The sequence below is a fragment of the Lipotes vexillifer genome, unplaced genomic scaffold, assembly GCF_000442215.2.
Source record: "Lipotes vexillifer unplaced genomic scaffold, Lipotes_vexillifer_v1.1 scaffold150, whole genome shotgun sequence".
In the NCBI taxonomy this organism is placed as follows: Eukaryota; Metazoa; Chordata; class Mammalia; order Artiodactyla; family Lipotidae; genus Lipotes; species Lipotes vexillifer.
Genome location: NW_006792921.1, coordinates 6,778,653 through 6,800,302, shown reverse-complemented (window position 1 = coordinate 6,800,302; position 21,650 = coordinate 6,778,653). Strand labels below are relative to the sequence as shown.

General features: G+C 40.2%; 1 protein-coding gene across 1 annotated transcript in view; it reads right to left on the bottom strand.

Annotated features, from left to right (window-relative positions):
* The window catches only part of ITPRID1 (ITPR interacting domain containing 1), a 70,294-nt gene extending 49,068 nt beyond the window's left edge, over positions 1-21,226 (bottom strand). The window contains 6 exon segments of the mRNA XM_007466129.1: positions 2,965-3,167; positions 4,593-4,679; positions 6,628-6,679; positions 19,180-19,223; positions 19,763-19,811; positions 21,115-21,226. Of these exon segments, the coding sequence (XP_007466191.1) occupies positions 2,965-3,167; positions 4,593-4,679; positions 6,628-6,679; positions 19,180-19,223; positions 19,763-19,811; positions 21,115-21,121 (442 nt within the window). The 5' untranslated portion in view covers positions 21,122-21,226.
* Between the last annotated feature and the right edge of the window lie 424 nt (positions 21,227-21,650).

Here is a 21,650-nt window from a genome sequence, read left to right as displayed (position 1 = left end):
CTGCATTATAGGGAAAGAGAATGCCTTTTATATTCAGTTGAATATGTATGACTATATAGATTCATATAGTCTTTATGTGTTAATCTATAAAAACTATAGGCAAGGCTGAGTCTTGAGATTAATGTCATGTGTTAAAGTAAATGTCAAAGAATGAACCCAGCTCTTTCATATGAAGTGAGCTTGGAGATTCTTCCATAGCTTGAGGCAGTCATCATCCTCATCATCACCTCCATCATATCCATCTATACCCTTCACCTGAGAGTGTGGAAAGATCATGACATATGGAATCAGAAGGCCTGGATCCAAATCCCAGATCAACCAGTCACTGAAAGTGTGACCACAAAGTAAATGAATTAATAGATTCATGGTGCTTAATCCTGTGTCTGGCACACAGTAAATGGCCAGTTTCTTCATCTGGAGAATGAGATAATAATACCAGTCTTACATATCTCTCACATCTGTTGTGAAAAGCACAATGCTACATAAATATCAGTTAAAATAAATGTGCACAACTCAGGAAGGGAATGTATCGTCTTCAGTCTTCCAAGAGAAGATAGTCGTTAATGTGAAAACCCATTTACCTTTCCAAACAAACCAGTTCCTCAACTTGTAAGCCTTTCTGAACCACCTGGCCTCACTCATTCGGGCAATATGCAAGAACTGGCTTAATTAGTATGTGGGAGAGATCTAATGTAGCAAGGGCTATTCTGGGGATGCACTGCCACTTTGAAAAAATTGTAAAAAATATTTTTGGTATCTCCAGACAGTAAAACCACAGTAATGGAAACAGAACATTTTGTTTTTATTACACAGCCTTCTCTCAACCCCAGTGATAGCATGAAGGGTTGCATAGCTCATCAACAGCCAAAGGCCCACTGGTGTGGAAGGATGCTGTCCTCTGTTCTGTTGTGTGCATCATCATAGCAATGCTACAGACTCCTCCATGAGCAAATCATTATGCCTACCTGTTTCCTTCACCTGAAAGTGGAAGATATTGACCATTCATAATTCTACTCCAAAAAAATGTGATGGGTGTCTTATGGAGGCCTGTGATATTCTGCCAAGACCTAGAGGAACTCTTGGGTTCCAGATGTTTTCAGAAATATTCTGACTATGCTTCCCCCTTAAATTTAGTTGTAAGCTCAAGAGCATGATTGAATCATAATTCCACTTTTACGATTGTCTTAGTATCCCTTCTATAGCAGATTTTTATACTTAGACTAACATAAAACCTATCAATTTAATTGGTTCAGGCAATTCAGAGAACATAATAGTGTGAAGTGTTGGATGGGGGTTTTGTCTGTTGTTTTGCTTTGAGGTCCACTGAACAATGAACCAACTGATTCTCATCCCTTCAAGTTGGAACGTTTTGTACTGACTTTGAAGGAGACATACTTTTCCATGCTGTCTGTGGGACAACCAACTAATTTTACTATTGCTTGTTTTACATTTGACTTTCTCAGTTTTCTCGAGTTGAAAGTGTACTGTAAGTGTTGAGTCAGAATAGTTACCGTGCTCTATTAGCACGGGTCTAAGTGGCGGAAATAAGAGGGGGCCAGCAGCCACAGGATCAGGGGCCAACTCCTGGTTTCCCTATAATCCATGTGTCAATTTCATCTGTGAAATGTTTACTTCACAGATCTGCTCAATCACTCCTCAAATATTGGTAAGTGTTATTATTCTCCCCAAATAAATAATTGATCAAAGATTTTGCATCTCTGTGGGGCTTGGAGGAGGAGACAACAAAGAACGGTATTAATTTCTTCTAAAGGTAAAGAAACATTACATTGCAACACCTTCAGTCTTGCATACTCTTTTTAAAAAACGTCATTGCTGAGATTTCTGAGACCCATTTCACCCATATGAAAGCAGGGGAAACAGAAACTGAAATGAAAAATCTAAGTAAAACCTCTGTTCCTGATATTTGTTTGAGAGAAACACTTCATCTCACTTGACTTTCCTTTCAGTGAATTTATTTATTTAGAAGAATTTATTTAACAGAATTTTGGTATGTTCCGCAATCCAGAATTCTGCAAACTCTATTCCACGGAGGAGACGTTCCTTAATGCTCCTCTAAGAGAGGTTCTATACTGAAATGATTTTGAAAACGCTGCACTGCATCCCCTCTAGAAGACTGAGGGTGCACCTCAGCATATTAAACAAATCCTGCAGTAAATAAACCTGTTTAACTGTAAGCCATCTTTCTCTCAAATTATTTGAGCACAGTACACATACTCCAAGAATAACCTCAGTAGTGTCCTAGAGAAAAGTATTCCATTGACCATCAGTTGGAGAAAAATTGCAGCATGCATGATAACTATAAGATTTAAGCACAGTTAATCCACAAATCTGAAGATATGACAGGTTTATAACTACCAATTACAGCTTGGGGTGGAAATAAGCAGTGTTCTCAGTCTCACAGATGAGAAAATTAAGGTGTCACTTAGCGACTCATAATAAGCCTTGCCAGATCCTGGTTTCTCTGACCTCTGGGTATGTGGCTATGGTATGTATTAGTGCTGTTCACCAGTATTGTCTTCCTTCTGTGCATGTGGTATGACTGCACATCGTCACCCCTTTGGAGTTAAGTGTGGCCACATGATTTATTTTGGACAATGAAATGAGCACACTTGATATGTGTAAGTTCTGAGCAGGAGGCTTTAAGACCCAAGTATGGCTCTCTATTTCCACCCTTTCCCTGTCATTACAACCAGTGATGTTCCAGATAGTTGAGCCAAGTCCATGGATAAGGAAAACATCATGGAACAGATCTTTCTTCCTCCCCAAATCTGCAGTGGACATGGAGAGTGATCATGACATAAACTTGTTTCTGTTTGAAGCCACTGAGATACTGGGGTTGATTGCTACTGCACAGATCTCTTGGCCCATCCCTCCTAATACTGTGGCTCATCTGACTGCTCATTGCCATTGCTGAGGTTCTGACGCCATGTGGTCCTCACTTACTGTACGAGTTAGGGTTCTCAATGTCCATTCGCTGCTTTTGAGCTTCGAGGAAAACACGGATGTTGATTCCTCTAGCTGCTGAGCCACAACCCAGGAATCTGGCTGGGATTCGTGTGTAGATGTCTGGCTCGTCAGCACCAAACCCCAGATCCAAGAGAATCTCCACTGGATCTTTTTCCCAAAATTCCAGCCATTCAGGAATGCTGCAGTAAAAATATGAATATCTTTATCCAGTAACAGTTCACTTAACCAAAAGCCATTTTTTTCCCTAGTCACCTCACCCACCCAATCTTCCAGAAATTGAGTAAAGGAGGAATCTGAATAGACAAACAGATGGTGCATTTCCTAGAGCTCATATATACTTCCTAAAAGGACAGTCCTTCACCCCCGCTCAGGGACTGCTTGTCTGTACTTTAAAATGAGTTTACTTAACAGTTTTTCCATTTCACAACAGGCAGATGTTAAATTAGATATGGCAGGGAGATTGTGGGACAAGAACCAGAGGCAGTGAAGTGATAACCACAAAAAATGGTAGTTGATGGCAATATGAAACAGAAGAAAAATAAAACAACCCTGAAAACAGTAGACTAAAAAAAAGAATATTTAAAAAGAGTATCAGTCTGGGGCATCCCCAGTCACGCAGATTTGTTGAGGATATCACCAAATGGAGACTACGGGACTAATGTTCACAAATAATGACTTTAAGTCCCTAGGTGAGGTTAAAATATGTTCTGTATTTTTTTGGACTTGGCTGAGAAACAAGAAGTCTTTTTTTCAACTTGTTTTATTCAGTGCTGGCACTTAAAATGATACCCTGCAGTTATGTGGAAATTATATTTATATATACCAGCTCACTTCCCCCTCACTGACTACCCATTTACACAAATATTTATTGAACGTCTGTCATGTTCCAGGTTCTCTGGTAGGCACCTAAGGCACAAAAAAGAACAAAAATAATACAGTCCTGCTTTCTAATGGCTCACATTCTCATGGCCAAGAATACAATTATTGAGTGGTCATTAAAAATACTTTCAATATTATTTACTTTTTAAAATAAATTAATAAAATCTATATTTAATCAGGTAAGGAAGACATAAAATACACTCACTTTGTTAAAAATTGTAATGTCCTATATAAGGGTCCCTCTCCCCTTGGCCATTAACCCCTGCAAATCCTGACTGCCTTCCTACTGAATTTATGTGTATCCTTCCAGACATTTTTTTTTATGTAGTTACATATATGCTTTATAGTTTTCACTTGTTGGCTTTATAAGCAGTAACATATTCTATGTATCTTTCTGCATCTTGATTTTTTTCCTCTTAAAATATGACTTAAAGATCATTGTAAGTTAGTATAGTTATCTCTACCTATTCCTTTTATCACTGTATAGAGTTCCATGAAATGCGCGGCCCAATAGTTTAACTGGCCGTTTCCCCACTGACAGATATTCAGTCCACCTTCACTGAATCTTTTACATTGTTCTTGCAAGTTGGGGTTCCGAAATCCTTTATTCATTCTCTCATCCATCCATTCAACAAGTATTTCTCAAGTGCCTATTTGTAATTTCATGAAATCCATTGTTGAAGAGAATTATTTTTCTGGATGAAAAGTGCCTGGAAATCACGTACCTTTGTGGTATACTTGCAGCAGAATGGCAAGAGTTGAAACTGGTCCCTCTGGAGAGAGTGGGAGTTTCTAAAAACTGATGCAGAGATCTGCAGTCGGGGGTGGGGCGGGGCCTTCCAGAGTAAACATTTGCATTTCCTCTTTATTTCTAATAATCTCGTAATGGCCACACCTTTGAAGAAGAGAGAGTGTGCAGCAGAGGAACTGCTCCTCTTTTCAAGAGCGTTGTGTTACAGAAGGTGTAGGAATTTAAGTGTTAGGTGCCCGCAAGTGCTCATTATAAAGGTGACAGAATGTCTCACTTTGGACAGATGGCAAATCATTGGGGAACCTTTCAGGAATACAGCTTTGCTAGGCACCAACTTTCAGGAAAAAGTTAAAATTATGTGATGAAAGAGGTAGAGCAAGCAACCACTGAAGCGACTCTGCATGGATTCTCATAATAGTGGAGGGTTTCATACTGCATGGTTAACACTCTCTAAGTGCTGTCTCCTGTGGTCATCCATATGCAACACTAACAAACTCCTTTCTTACGGCAAAGGCAAAAAACGAGCGTGTCTCTCTCTCCAAATAGGCCTGCAATGCAAGTCATTAGAAAGGGTTTCCAAACAGAATGGAACCCTGTTATAATATAGTTCGCTTTTATATGGCTCAGATATACCATAACATATCTAGCCTCATCAAATATAACAGCAAGTGGGCACAAAATTGGAATTTATCAAAGAATACAATGTTGATATCAATTCTCCCAAGGAGACCAAGTTATTTTACATGGGCTCCTGAATTTGCCTTAGCCTGGTCTACATTTGGTAAGAAGAGCTGGGCCCCGCCTCTTCTTTGTTTAATTGCTTCTCTGTATTAAGGCCGAGAAAATGCACGTTTCTGAATAATAAAGATTCTGTTTTAGCAGATGACTGAGCTGGCTGAGAGCCTTGGAAGGCGGGAAGAAGATACCTTTCACTTACTGCCTCCCCTCAGTTTGCATTAGGTTTGCCATAATTTTTGTTTCACTCTGTGTTTGAGATTCACACTTTATTTTATAATGTTCAGCAGAGCTACCCAGAAACTGCACTGACCTTGGATCCAGGAGAGTCCACGTACAGTCACAGTTCTAACCAAGCTGTAGGAGCATATGGGTGAGTCACTGACCTTAACTTGTCATTTTCCTCTTCAACAAAACGAGTTGCCTGAGAGATTTCTGTGGTCCCCACGCCTCTATGATTCTGTGAGTAGCAAAAACATCTAATCTTCTAAGAGGGAAAAACTATGCCAAAGTAGCATTTTCGGTGTGAATCGGTAGGAGGTAGAGGGATACAGTGTTGAACGTTTGGTTTTCGACAAGTTCGAATTATCCAGAGAAGGCAAGAGTGACTAAAGCGTGGGAAGCAGAGTTCCCAAGCCCCCAAAGCACACTGTCTGTTCCGGTGGTTCTTACACTAGAGTGGGCCTCAGAATATTTGAAGGGCTTGCAAAAACGTAGATTTCTGATCCCTACGTCCATATTTTTTGATGTGATGTGACTGGGGTGAGGCTTGGAAACTTGCAGTTCTACTAAGTTGCCAGGTGATGTTCCTGCTGCTGTTGGGACCCCTTTGGGACCTAGTCTCTCTCCTCATATTAGGGACACTCAAAATGCTTTCTACCTAACAGTGGAAACCGTAGGCATTCTTGTCCAGCAAATGGCATGATAATAACGGACAATATGGAAACACGGATGTAACTACTTTATGAACAGGTCCTCATGAATAGCTGAATTTTAGTAGGATACCATTTACGTGGATGCTTTAATTAAACTCCCCACAAGCCAGCATTTGCTGAGTTAATTTGCACACTCCTTTACGACAATTAAAGAACCTCTCTCTCTCTCTCTCTCTCTCTCTCTCGAGGCTGGTACAAATGGTTTAGGCACTGTGGCTAAACCAGTGACAAGATCCCAAGATCCATGACATTATAAAGAGACCTCCTCACTTCCACTTCATTTATGAAAGACGTGGCTGTAAAATCCTGCAGTGAAATAACAGTGACTCTGTCACCTACCTCGTGTAGTCTTTCACAGTCATTTGAACCATTCCTTGTTCATGAAAAGGAACTGCAACAAAAAAGAGGAGATGAGCTTAATTTCCTTTTTTTCTAAAGGAAGGTTTTCTCACCTTCAAACAAACCAACATGGCATTGATTTCCATATCCAAGACTATCGGCCTGAGATAAAAGGCATCTCTGTAGTGAACAAGACAGAATGTAATTAATGGCTGAACTGTGTGACAAGCACTTGAAGAAATGTGGTACTTGCTCAGTGAAGGGGGAAGTCAGTGGCAAACCAAGTAGTCAGCAAAGATTTCATGGAGGAAACAGTACTTGTCCTGGATTTTTAAGAATGGGGAGAATTTGATAAATGGAAAAGAGGTGTCGTCATGAAAGAAGAGTGTCTATAGCAAGTGCCAAGCACAGTGATAGGGCTAGGCTGATTAGATCACAAGGCATTTTGGAATACTCTCTCCTGGTACAAAAGGTTGAGGAGCAAGGATGGGGACAGGCAAAGGAATACATGAAGAAGCCAGCATTCACGGAGCAGTTTCCATTAATTTGTATCACCTAATCCTTACAACAGTCTTATAATTTAGAACCTATTCTTATTTTTCAGATAAGGAAACTGAGACTCACAGAAGTTGAATAATGAGCCCATGACCACACAGTCAGAAGTAGCAGATCCAGGAATTTATCATTACATTTATTATTGATTATAACAATAATAGTTACTTTTTATTTAACATTGTTTGTGTGAGGCAATGTGCTAAGCATGTTACATGCACAATCGGTTTGTCCGTGAAAAAGGTATCATTCATCCCCACTTAACAGAGAAATAAATTGAGGCTCAGAGTAAATAAATTTCCCATGGCCAGCAGGATGCCACAGCTTATTTTTATTTGTTGCTGTTGTTTCTTTTCAAGACACTACGCTGTCAACAGATTGTCTTGTTGCTTATTCGAAAGCTGGAAAGAAGAGTTTATTATGTACGTGTTAGGACATGGAAAACAATATAAAGTTTTTGAGCAAACAAGTAAATGTGAGAAGGACGATGCTGAAAGTCCATTTGCCTGGTTAGTGGTGCTGAGGACAGAATAGAAGAGCTACATATTGGATGTCAGAGAGGCCTATTCAGGGGCCAAAGCAGTACTCAGAACCCGTGTTGTGAGGTAATGCTGCGGCAGACATCTGCAGAAGGAAGTGTTCGGAAGACAGGCAGTTCCTCAGAAGTCCCCCACTCCATCCCCAGGGCTTCCAATTTCCTCTCACTGTGGCTCTCCTGGGCGCAAATGTGTGACATGTAGCAAACTGGAAGTATTACCACCCAGCACTTCTATGAGAACGTGAAGTTCTTCACCGTAAGAAATATAACACAGGTTGGGAGAGATTTTGGAAAAACAAGCTTAAGTGATTGAAACATATATAAAAAAGGAAAATAATAAAGGGCTCTTCAGTCTGGAGCCAGAGTTCCTCTCTGGGTAGTGGGTCTCTGAATAGATCTCAAGGTAGCTGGGAACTTGTCTCTGAATACCAAATTTTGAGGGTGAAGATAAGAATACTCATAGTTTTCAGCTGTTTTTTTTTTAAGGTTCAGTGACCCTGCCGAATGGAAAAGGGCAACTGGTCTAGAAAGATAAAGACTAGAGGTATATTACTGAGGTGTGAGCAAATGGTGGATTCTTAATTAAGTCCGAAATACATAACTACAACTTTAAAATGTAATGAGAAAACAGATACAGTAAGTTCTGCCCTACAAAACAAATGGAATTCTGTCACCACAAGAGCTATATAGGGTGAAAAATATTAATCTATGATAAAGGTTTAAAAATAAAGTATATATATCTCCATGCTACCACTCTCAATCTCACTCTCATAGCAGACATCATTAATCAATTACACCACTTTCTCATAGAGCCTAGATAGGCTCTCAAAATTGTCAGGAATTGAATGAGATGACGCTTTTATGCCATTTTTTGTGTAGAGTAAACTTCATGAGCAGCTTTTTTTTTTTTTTTTGAATAAACAAACTTCACCCTTTGTTTAGAATAAACTATGACTTTAGAATAAACTGCTTCATAGAACATTATAGGGAGCCACTACCAAGGATGGAATATCAAGGTGAATGACCATTATTATGATACAAATGTGACATTTATTAAATGTGCTATGTGATATCTGGTGACAGTTATTCATGTAAGTTAAAATATCTGACTCAAACTTATGCACCAATTTAGAAATTAGCTTAGAATCCAAATTCCAGTCTTTTGCCCATTACCTCAGTAGTTTTAAAACTATGGGTTTTAGTGAGGAATTCTTTTGCAAATTTCTAGTAATTTAAATAGATAAAAGGAGCGCTGTTCTGGGCAGAGTGCTCTCCCATTTAGCTCTTCCTTCACTCTGTCAGTCACCTCCACAATCCAGAGTTTGAAAAACATCATCTATTCAACACCAAATCACTCACCTAGGCAGGCATTGCTAATCCACTGCAGCACTCTTGCTCACTGAACTCAGACTCAAAGCTTCTCAAATCATGAAGTCAATGCCAATTGATTAAAGTTGTCACATGGGAGAAAGCCTATTTGCCACTTTATTAATCATGTTATAGATGCCAGCACAGTATAATATTTTGGCAGTCATGTTGTAATGACTTGATGAATTAAATAATAGGTTGCCCAAAATGGAAGGTTAAAATAAATATTTATCATTTTCAGCAATTTTTTGTCTATTTCTCCCTGCCCCCACCATCTCCATCTATTGCTTTGCATGTATCTCACAAAGGCAGGTTCCATTTGTGTCTAGTTAGCTCATCCAGAGAATTCTGGACTTTCTGAGCAGCTCTTGCATAAAATACTCTGGGGTTCTAGGACATTTGGCTTCATATTCTGCCAGTACCGCCACTCTTGCCACTGCCTCAGTCTTTTCTGGTTGTCTGCTATTGCTCTGGATTTCCTAGAACATGTGAACGGATGTATAAGTCCAGGCCAGGGGTCTGGCATTGTGGCCACAGTGAATTGCTCAAACTGTCAGATAGGAAATGAACCATTTTCAGATACTGATGAAAAGAGTTAGCTCAGCCTTGTTGAGTTTTCAAAAACCCTAGCCGCCCAGAAAACCTAAGTCATCCATAAAATTCCACATCCCTTCACTCAGGGCTTCTTCATGAGATTCTAGTGCCCACACAGATCTAGTAGCCACATTCCACGGATCACACACGCTGCAACTCTGCAGTCCAGGTTCAGGAGCAATCTGGTTGCCAGGAAACCAAGGGCAGCCCCAAAGGGGAAAAGAAGCCCCTGAAAGAAACGTATTTTCTAAGGAACGTGCAAAGTGGACCTGGCTAGTTCACCGAAGCGTTGTTTTCTGGTCTAATGACACACATGAAAGCCTTACACAGTTTTAGCATCAGCGGGCCCTGTAAGGCCCAGCCGTCGCTGACAGCTAGGGGCTGGGCAGGATGTTTGACACCCCTCACCTGAATCTCGCACTTACTGATATACAGATATAGCTTTTACATTTTTTGTTAGACTCTTTATACTCTTTCTTTTTGATCTTGTTTAAAATGACACAAATGTCTATCTCTATCCAATATATTCAGACACATAGGCTTCTCTGCTGCCAAGCTTAGATTCTGGAGAAAATGAAGCCAGGGAAAATTGATATAATTTTTTAAACTCACAAGACAAGCCTGATTTTTAAAATTGTAATATAATTATCAAAAATCAATTAGCTTCACTGTTTCATTTCCATTTTTCACTCCCTGGACACCCTGAGTCCTGGGAGACCAAGGGGTATTTTTAGCATTACTACGTGTTTACTTCCTGATGACTGTGGAAACAGGAACTGGCCTTCCCTGTGTTGGACGCTGACAGTTGAGTCCTGCACAGGACAGTGTGAAACTATTATTCCTTGCCTGTTTGAGTTTTCTTTGGTTTTACTTTAGCTTTTTTTTTTTTTTTTTTTTTTTTTTCCACTTTGTTAATTTGTAAGGTAAACTTCCTGAGGACAACCTGGTCAGGGTCAGGCCCTTGTTTCTTTGTCTGTTTTCAATAATGAACCTGAAGCTGGTAGCCCAGTTCTCAGCAGCACTGGTATTCCCAGGCTTTTGTTAAAACCCAGAAGATCCAGCAGCCCTGGCTCAGGTCCCTTCAGGGCAACATCTGCTGGAGGTGATGCGCCCTGCAATTCTCTGCAGTCTCCCCGCCTGCCTGGTTCATTAGCACTCACCTGCCTGGCTCACAGAAGCATTTAAGTCTGTGACCTCTGATCAGAGCACAAATTTGACACCTAGGGAATGCCATCGTGGGAAAAACTGCTCTTTTTTTTTTTGTTTTTTTTTTTTTTTTTTTTTTTTTTTCCACTTTGTTAATTTGTAAGGTAAACTTCCTGAGGACAACCTGGTCAGGGTCAGGCCCTTGTTTCTTTGTCTGTTTTCAATAATGAACCTGAAGCTGGTAGCCCAGTTCTCAGCAGCACTGGTATTCCCAGGCTTTTGTTAAAACCCAGAAGATCCAGCAGCCCTGGCTCAGGTCCCTTCAGGGCAACATCTGCTGGAGGTGATGCGCCCTGCAATTCTCTGCAGTCTCCCCGCCTGCCTGGTTCATTAGCACTCACCTGCCTGGCTCACAGAAGCATTTAAGTCTGTGACCTCTGATCAGAGCACAAATTTGACACCTAGGGAATGCCATCGTGGGAAAAACTGCTCCTGTTACCCCAGACTTCCCCAAGCTTCTTCAGGTAGAAGGTGGGACCCTTACAGATGCACCTGTGTTCACCACATAAGCCTGCCTGCTAAGTCTGCTCAAACCCACACTGGCTTCTCTGGGTGCTTGGCTCTGGTATTTTCTCCATTTCTTTGTCCTCCCAAGATAGCAGTCTTATTAGGTTTTTAAAGCCAGATTTTACTCTCTAAAAGCATTGAGGGAACAAAGAAAGAAAGAAAAAATTCAAGTTCTCCTATCCTCAAGTTTCCTAAGGGTTGGTCTGAGGAAAATTAAAGTGAGAAAAAAAAAATTCCCCGCTCTACTCAATCTATCCCATTGCATGGGTTAAAACGCCAGTTCTGATTCCCTTTTAGATACTTGAGTCTCCAGCCACCACCCCCCCTACTGTTAGGTGGACTTCTGCCATCTGAAGCAGCAGACACTGCACTTAACCCTGCAAAATGTATTTACTGCAGAAGATGTAGTGAGATATGCAGAAGGCACTAATTAGCACCTTTATTGGCTTGGAAAGCATTTTTTATTTTGGTTTTTTCCTAAGCATTTCTGACTGATTCACGGAAGACATTTGGTTCTTTGGAATATCGTCCAATAGACTAATCAAATTGCATTTTCACAGGGCTCTAAAATAATAGCATTCTGCAGCTTTCTGTATATTTAACTCCTGCATGACCAAGACACTTAGTAGAGGCAGTCATCAGGGTTTATTTGTCTCAGTTGGCAATTTATTAAACTATATTCTTACAAAAAAAAGAGACTCTGACATTCTCCCTGATCCTCATGCTCAGAACTTTAAAGCCAGTTGTGATGCTTTGCTCTTCTTAACCCGGAGAGCTGTTTATTTTCCAGATGCTGTGGACTCGTCTTCTCTATTCCTCTGCTGACACCCAGCCCAAGCTCTCATCACCCCAAAAGCCTGAGGGCATAATAGATTCTTCCCAAAGGGTGCACCTCCTTCCCATTGCCAGGATAAACACTGGAATCTGTCATCTCTCTTCTTAGAAACCATTCATAACTCATTACAATAGAGATGGCAACTGTGAAACACACCTGCTTCAATTCCCCAACGCTGCACCTGTGGAGTTATTGCTTATTATTCATGACCCTCTATTCAGGTGAACAAAGATATGGCTTCACAGTTCTACTCAACACAGACCCCAGCTGTAACTACCCATCCTTTGGCTGGAACTTGGGATGACACTTCTTTGCCATCCCTGTCCTAAGACGTCAAGCGTGATTCCCTCTTTCTGGATTTTAAGGCATTTATAACCTGACCACACCCTATTTAACAGAAACATGTCTCCCTTTGCTCCTTAGCGTGAAACCTTTTCTCTAGTCTTATCACCCTATATGCTTTCCTGCACACATTCAGTTTGCTTCTCACTCTGTGCCTTTATTCAAGCTCCTATTGCTTCCAGGAAATGACATCGACTTGCTTTGTCTCTTAGTTTTTTCAAAACCATATCTCTCTTTGATCGACTAGCTCAGGTCTCACCTTTTTTTGAAGATTGCCCAATCTGACTAAATCATGTTTATTATGGACCAGTTTTACTAAGATCTTTTTGTTGACTAGCTTTAGGGAAACCAGATGTGTGAGAGGTAATTCCTGCCTCAGTGGCCTTTACAATTTGTTAATGAGGCCGATCATATACTAATAATTTGAGGCAGCACAGACCAAGTGTCATATGGGTAGAACCCGTGATGGATGTCACTGATGTTCAGAAGAGAGACTGAGTCTCTTAGTGCAGATGTCAGGAAGGGCCTTACAGAGAATATGGGACTTGGGTAAAGTCTCAAAAGAATGGCAAGAGGTAAATGGAACAGGAAAGACTTTAAGACAGGAGGAACTGGATGAAGAAAGAGAAAGAACTAGGTATAATGAGAGGATATAAGACTAGACAGTCTTGTAGAAAATTGGAACAGGTTATATTCACATTGTAATGGTCCTGGAAAGTCAGAGTGACATACTTGAGGGCAGGAGTCATATATTCTGCATCTTTGCATCCTCCACCTTGCATAGTTCTCTGCTTTGAATGTTTTCATTTGATAAACATTATGCTTTCATATTATAAACATTCTTATAGACAACACATTTAGAACTTGATCTTGTAAGTTCTTATTATTTAATAGCTTTTTTAAAAATTAATTTATTGATTGATCGATTTTTGGCTGCGTTGGGTCTTCGTTGCTGTGCGTGGGCTTTCTCTAATTGTGGCAAGCGGGGGCTACTCTTGGTTGTGGCACTCGGGCTTCTTGTTGCGGTGGCTTCTCTTGTTATGGAGCACGGGCTCTAGATGCGTGGGCTTCAGTAGTTGTGGCATGTGGGCTAAGTAGTTGTGGCTCACGGGATCTAGAGCGCAGGCTCAGTAGTTGTGACGCACTGGCTTAGTTGCTCCGTGGCATGTGGGATCTTCCCGGACCAGGACTTGAACCTATGTCCCCTGCACTGGCAGGCACTTTCAGTCTGTATGTGTCCCTAGGTCTGAAGTGGGTCTCTTGTAGACAGCATATATATGGGTCTTGTTTTAGTATCCATTCAGCAAGCCTGTGTCTTTTGGCTGGAGAATTTAATCCATTCACGTTTAAGGTAATTATTGATATGTATGTTCCTATGACCATTTTATTAATTGTTTTGGGTTTATTATTGTAGGTCCTTTTCCTCTCTTGTGTTTCCTGCCTAGAGAAGTTCCTTTAGCATTTGTTGTAAAGCTGGTTTGGTGGTGCTGAATTCTCTTAGCTTTTGCTTGTCTGTAAAGCTTTTGATTTCTCCATCGAATCTGAATGAGATCCTTGCTGGGTAGAGTAATCTTGGTTGTAGGTTCTTCCTTTTCATCACTTTAAGTATATCATGCCACTCCCTTCTGGATTGTAGAGTTTCTGCTAAGAAATCGGCTGTTAACCTTATGGGAGTTCCCTTGTGTGTTATTTGTCGTTTTTCCCTTGCTGCTTTCAATAATTTTTCTTTGTCTTTAATTTTTGCCTATTTGATTACTATGTGTCTCGGCGTGTTTCTCCCTGGGTTTATCCTATACGGGACTCTCTGCGCTTCCTGGACTTGGTGGCTATTTCCTTTTCCACGTTAGGGAAGTTTTCAACTATAATTTCTTCAAATATTTTCTCCGGTCCTTTCTCTCTCTCTTCTAGTTCTGGGACCCCTATAACGTGAATGTTGTTGCGTTTAATGTTGTCCCAGAGGTCTCTTAGGCTGTCTTCCTTTCTTTTCATTCTTTTTTCTTTATCCTGTTCCACAGCAGTAAATTCCACCATTCTGTCTTCCAGTTCACTTATCCGTTCTTCTGCCTCAGTTATTCTGCTATTGATTCCTTCTAGTGTAGTTTTCATTTCAGTTATTGTATTGTTCATCTGTTTGTTTGCTCCTTAATTCTTCTAGATCTTTGTTAAACATTTCTTGCATCTTCTCAATCTTTGCCTCCATTCTTTTCCGAGGTCCTGGATCATCTTCACTGTCATTATTCTGAATTCTTTTTCTGGAAGGTTGCCTATCTCCATTTCATTTAGTTGTTTTTCGGGGGTTTTATCTTGTTCCTTCATCTGGTACGTAGCCCTTTGCCTTTTCATCTTGTCTATCTTTCTGTGAATGTGGTTTTTGTTCCATAAGCTGCAGGATTGTAGTTCTTCTTGCTTCTGCTTTCTGCCCTCTCTACAATTATTTTTAATTAATAATATTTAAATCTTCTTTATGTACCTCAAGTGTAAATGAAATAAGGTTTTTTCAATACAAAAAAACCCTTAAATGGAAGTGTCCCTTTTTGCTATCCAAGCTTGGCTCACAGAAATAAGGAAAAGCTAGGGATAAAATTAATGGCCATGGATTTACACCAGTATGCAGTATATTGGTTTCTGGTAAAAAGAGCATGAACTTTGCAATCAAACAGAATTCAAATCATGTGTCCACCCCTTTGGCTTTATGTGGTTTTAGGTACATCTCTTAACTTTACCGAGTCTCTGTTTCTTCAATATTTAATGGGGTTAATCAATCACCTTGTTTAAGAAATACTTCACAATATTTTTAAAATATGCAACAGGCACTCAATATATGATAATTACTAATTATTACTAATTATAATTTTGAGACTGAAATGTATAGGGATCAGAAACCTCAGGAAAAACCTGAGTGAACCTCAGGAAAAAAAACAATAACCATGGAATTTTCCAACTCTTAAGGGCTAGTATCTCACTCATGTCGATTTTCCAAGAGTTTAGTTTCTTATAATTTAAAATTTCTGGAGTTAAGGTAGAATGGGCTTCTTATGACTTTCTAGAAAACTAATTTGATACATCTTTTTAATTTTAAGATCCAAATGTGGCCATTTTTCATTTCTATGGATACTTGACTGACATTTAAAAAATTAGCGTTGTCCTACTTCAAAACACTTAAATTCAAGAGGACTGAGTTGTGGCCGTAAAAGCTGGTGCACAAGAGTCAGAAGATCTGGAGGGAGAAGCAGACGCCAGTGAACTGACCCACATTGTTCATGCTTTGACTTTTCTAGCAGGGACACTGATGCAGAGCTTTCCTCCCAGGATACTTCCAGGAGTGTCCATGCATAACACGGATAGTAAATTATACTACAGTCCTCTAGAGAGGAAACGTGGCTGCAGAGTCAGACAGACCCATGTTCAAATCTCAACTCACTTATCTACTAACTGGGTTACTTTGGGCAAGTTACTTAACGTTTCTGAGTCTCATTTTCCTCCTTGCAAAAGTTACTAATGATAATATCCACCACAGAAGATGGTTCTGGTAAATGAGATAATATACACAAAAAGTACCTAGACTGTGTGCCCTCCACATGTACTAATTTCATTCCCCTCTGGGAGCTCTACCTAGCATAATGGTGGTGAACAAGATAGGCCAACCAGATTCCAGTTTAATAAAAATTAGACTTAAAAAAAAATGAGACTTTAGGTAGCTGCAGAGCAGCATGAAAGCCAAAAAATCGCCATTAGAAGCCAAGACCTGACCTTGGCCATCTCAAGACATAGGAGGAAATCAGCAATAGGGCCACTGAAGCCTTATTCCACCTCTTCATTTTATTTGAGGTCCACTAGAATGCTTTCCATGGGAGGTACTGGGTCACCTGGAAGATGAGCAGGCACTTGGATATTGTTACTACTTTAATGTATAAACCCTCAGAATGATCACTGAGGGAAACCAGCCTCAGAGTGGTTTCTACTTGTAGTCACTTGAATAGTATCCCCCTCAAATTTCACTTCAGTATCTGAAATTTCATATCAGAATGTATCCTTTATCTGGAAATAGGGTCTCTGCAGATATAATTAGTAAACGTGAGGTCATACTGGATAAGGGTGAGCCATAAATCCTAAAGCCAATGACTGGGGTCCTTAAGAGAACAGAGAAGACTCACAGGGAAAAGACAGCCACGTGAAAACAGAAGCAGAGCATGCAATGATGTAGCTACCAGTCAAGGAATGCCAGGGTTTGATGGGAACCACGAGAAAGAGGCCAGGGAAGATTCTTCCCTTAGAACTTTCAGAGAGAGAATAACCTTGCTGACACTTTTTTTTTTTTTGTTCTTTTAAGGTTTTATTCTCTCCATTTTTCCCTTTACTTATACTACAGACAGCATTTAAAATCTTGTTGCCATAGTTACTGATATTAAAGCACATACAAGAGAATCAAACCTGAAACTCTAAGAAAATATACTTGAAATAAAAATCACTACAGTGAAACGTACTTATATGTAATAATTTCCCACCTGCCACTGTATTATTTTTCTTCCCTTAGAAGATATAATGATTGAACTATATAGAGCCCCCAAAAGGTTGCAGGATTTAAAGAACTTTAAAATGTTTCCTTAAAAGAGAACCTTGCTGACACTTTGATTTCAGACTTTCAGCCTTCACAACTGTGAGAAAACAAATTTCTGTTTTAAGCCAACAAGTTTGTGGTAATTGGTTATGGCTTACCTAGGAACGAATGCACCACTTTCCATCATACTGCGATTGTGGGAGCTTTTACAGGATTTTCTCTCCAGCAGAGACTACTTTTCTTTCTCTTCTTCAGTTCCTTTTTGTTTCACCACAGTTTTCTCTCTGACACACCCCTCATGACCTTAAGGTCTCCAGTTTCTGCTACTACTGTTATAGTTTCCACTTCTTGGTGCAGTCCTTGGCTTCCCTAAACTCAGGGTGCCTTGAGCTCATTGCAGCAAAACCAGCACACAGAGGGGCTGAGAGAATGCCCAGCCACAGGTCCCTCCACCCACCTCCAACCAGCTGTAACTAAAAGTCGTGGCACTCGACCACCCAGATTCTCCACCTGCAAACACAGATGAACACCAGCCTTGCTACCACACAGGTTACTGAGTTTAAAATATGATAGATGAGGAAGGGCCTTGTAAAAGTGAAGGCTCAATTAAACTTGTAAGAAGCTATTCCATTATTATTAAAAACTTCGCTAAAGACAAAGGACCTGGCAAATAGAAACTGCGCATGTCTGATCTCAGAGTCATCTTGTTACCCTTCTTTCCTCCAACTCTTCACCTCATGCTTTTACTTCACTGACTTGATTCAAAGGAGGAAGGGCCATGATTTGTCTTAATTTCTGGAAAGTGAAGCTTTTAATATAGTTACTGACAACCCCAGAACTGGTGCCAGGCCTCCTACTATAACCTGGGCAATATGAAGTATCAGAGGGATATGAAATGCTGGCTATATTTCTTAACTTCCTGCCTTTTCATGAGCATAAACTGTCAGGAACAAAGGTACTTAAATTCAATTCATTGGCAAACATCTTCAGAGATTTTTGGCATCATGGAACTTTTATATTTAAAAAAAAATAAAGAAGCTTGGCAAAGGAGGAAATTTGAACGATACACCTAGATTTTTAAAGTAAAAATTCCTAAATTTAAACTGGTTTGTAGCCAATGGTCAATCTTAATTTAAGTGGCAGCGAAGGAAGTGAAATAATTAAAACCAGCCAAGTAAGTATCAATTAGACTAATAATTTTCCCTCTCATCATTAAACTCCTTATTTATGTCATTTTTTACATGCATTATTTAGGGCATTACATCAATTTTAAAACACACTGTTTTCACATTTTAACATCTATGAAATCAGGATGTGTCTAGTAGTCAATGTTGCCTACTATAATGCCTAGTTATAATTGACAGGGATGACAAGGATGGTTGTTTTATTTTCCTATTGGAGTGGTACTTAAAATGTGGGTGTATTTTATGATTGAGGAGTCTTACATTCTATGAAATACCGTATTTGATTTAATGAAGATGTAAACTGTGAGACCTGTAGTTAAATTTCTTTTTCTTCTTGTAATGTTCTTATCAAATCTCAATGTAACAAGTGTGATACATTTTCTGCCTCGGAAATACATATTTGTACTGTTTGCTATAGAATTCAGTCATTTGTTGTTTTTGAGAACAAATGCATCATTAGAAAGAGAGGATATAATTTTAAGACTGAAGAATAGAAAGAAACTAGATTTAGAAATAAAAGTACGATACAGTGTGAGGAAAAATTAAACAATTTCATTTTCATTTCCATAATTACATCCTTGCAAAATGTCTTCACAGACCCAGTGCGTTTTCTGTTAGAATCTGAGCTAATGATATGGCAAGAGTCCTTGTTTCTAGCCCCCAACCTGCTGCTGGATAACACCTATCCGTTCTGAGCTTGCCTTAAATATTAAAGAAAGTGATTGAGCTGAATGGTTTCTGAGATTTTTTTTCCATTTCTAGGAACCTCTGATAATTCTCATTTTTAGATTTTATTCACACAAACATTTTAATACATCTCCTACTCAGGTCCACAAAGCATAACTACTTCTGGGTTCTCTCGTCTTACCAATGGGGTTGATGGCTGGCTGAAGGTTTTCATTTACAGAGACACTATAAAGAAACAAAAGTATTGTGAGTCAGACAATGTGTGTAAATAAATTATGCTAAATTGCTCCTTAATTAAACAGAGTTATGCAGTTAGGCTTTATTATAAGAGGACTTTTGGAAACCAATGAACAGCCGGGGGCTGAAATAATATTATTCTATTTTGTACTTTTTTTTTTTGCGGTACGCGGATCTCTCGCATCTGCGGCCCCTCCCGCTGCGGAGCACAGGCTCTGGACGCGCAGGCCCAGCGGCCATGGCTCACGGGCCCAGCCGCTCCGTGGCATGTGGGATTCTCTCCGACCGGGGCACGAACGCGCGTCCCCCGCATCGGCAGGCAGACTCCCAACGACTGTGCCACCAGGGAAGCCCCTCTATTTTGTACTTTTAAACCGAGATATAACTTTTGTAATAATAGAGTAATCCTTCAAACACCCAGTTAAAATGAAAATCCCTACATGTCACACCTGTCCCAGAAGGATTACCCATACTGTTTTCATGGATCTTTGCAAGAAGGATGTGTAAGGGCATAAAGAAACACTTACAAGAATCCAGAGTCCAGCCAGTGCTGAATACTTTCTTGCTTGGAATCTTCTACTAATGAGAAACAGACCAGTTAGTCAAAGCATAACCAGCTAAAGTGATCCCACCCCGTTATTCAGCCACCACGTAATAGGTCTGGTTCCTAGTATTTAGTCACATGTTTCTATAAGCATATTCATTTTTTCCCCAAGGCAAAACTTCCGGTTTTCCATAATCAGCTTTTCCTGAAAATGAAGTGTAAACTTGCCAAAGGACTAACTTAAAAAAAAGAGAGAAAGAAAAAAATGTGAAAAGGAAAAAAAAAAAAAATCACCAAAGAGCAAGAGATGTTAGAATAATTTTTAAATTACCTGGTGTGAATACAAAGGGTGAAAAAGCATAGGAGACTTTTGCCTTTCTCTTGTTGGATATAAATCACATGGAGCCTCTCCTTACTGAATCACATTTACATAAGGCAGCTAGCCAGTGATGTTCATTTGCAAGGAGTTCTCTGCCAGGTTAGAAACCAAATTTGCATTCATTCCAGGGGCAAATTGCACTACAGTCCCAGAATTGCCAAAGGCACCCTGTGTTAAAAAGGCATCCAGTCTTTTAAGGTGGATCTTTACCACTGGCTCAACAAATAGTCAACAGGCAAAAAGGAAAGGATATAAAAGTAGTTTTCCTGTAAATATTTGTTTCCATTCTGGTTGGTTACAGGTTACTCTGGGCTTATTTTCTTTGACTTTATCCTACGAAGCAGTGAGGTAACTGAATTAGCCCCCTCACAAGGTGTCTGGTGAACCAAAAAGGCCAAGTGGACATGGGAGGTGCTTAGTCTTCAACTGAGATACTGTGAAGGGATAGAATAAATTGGTGGGCAAAGAAGAAAAGCCATCAAACAGTTACATCATAAAAAATCAAACAAACAAAAAAATCACAGTGAAGGGAGAAGTGTTTTCTTACTTATTACCCTTTAAACAATTAAAATTATTATCAACACCTTGTGCAAGACCCAGCAAATAAAAGCCTTTCAATAAAATGTTTGATGTCCTACGAAGCTTCATGTCTCTGGCAAGGACTCCACATAGCTTTATGATCCTGGGGACTTAGGATGAGGGGATCTTGGAGTGGAAAGGAAGCAGAGTTCATTCGTCAGTTGGTCTGTTTCCATCAAAAAGGTCTGTGTCTTAGGTGTCTGTAGGGGAAGTCAGATGTGCCCATTTCACAGAAGTTTCTGGTATCATGCCAGGAATACTGGTATCTTCAAAGTCAAGTCTTTGTTCCAAAATCATTTGCCCCCAGCCCCAAACCCCCATATCCCTCACCACTCACGGCAGGTTGGATTCAAATAGCCCTGAGGGCCCGTTCTCACCCAGCATGGGGGCGGTGAGACTGTGGCTCTTCTCCTCAGAGCCAGGGGGCAGCTGCTCATCCAGGGGAGCCCATGTCCTCTTGGTGGACCTCCGGATGTCTCTCCTGCTCTTTTCCTGCTCTCCTTGAGACTTCTCTGCCATCTTTAAGTGAGTAATTCAACAAGATAATTAAAAACACACACACACACACACACACACAGATTAGACACAAAGAGCTCAGCTTTCAGGCTTGGCTCAGTGAGAGGGAGAGAACAGGATTCACAATTCAATGAGTGGACCCAGCTTTACAATTTTTGGGAGGCTGGCTCACCTACCCAAGCAAGGTCCCTGTCTCAATGAGATAACTGTTTCTTTCTCAGTGGAGAGGCAGCTGGAGACCAAGGACTAAGGTGGTCTCCCCCTTCACCAGGCCACATCCACACCCTGGAGGATTCAATCTGGTGGTCTGGGATGTGGATGGCAAGCAAAGAAACTGGATGGAGGACCTACCCAGCCAAGGAGAAAGTTTAAAAGCATTGATTAACATAATAAGTAT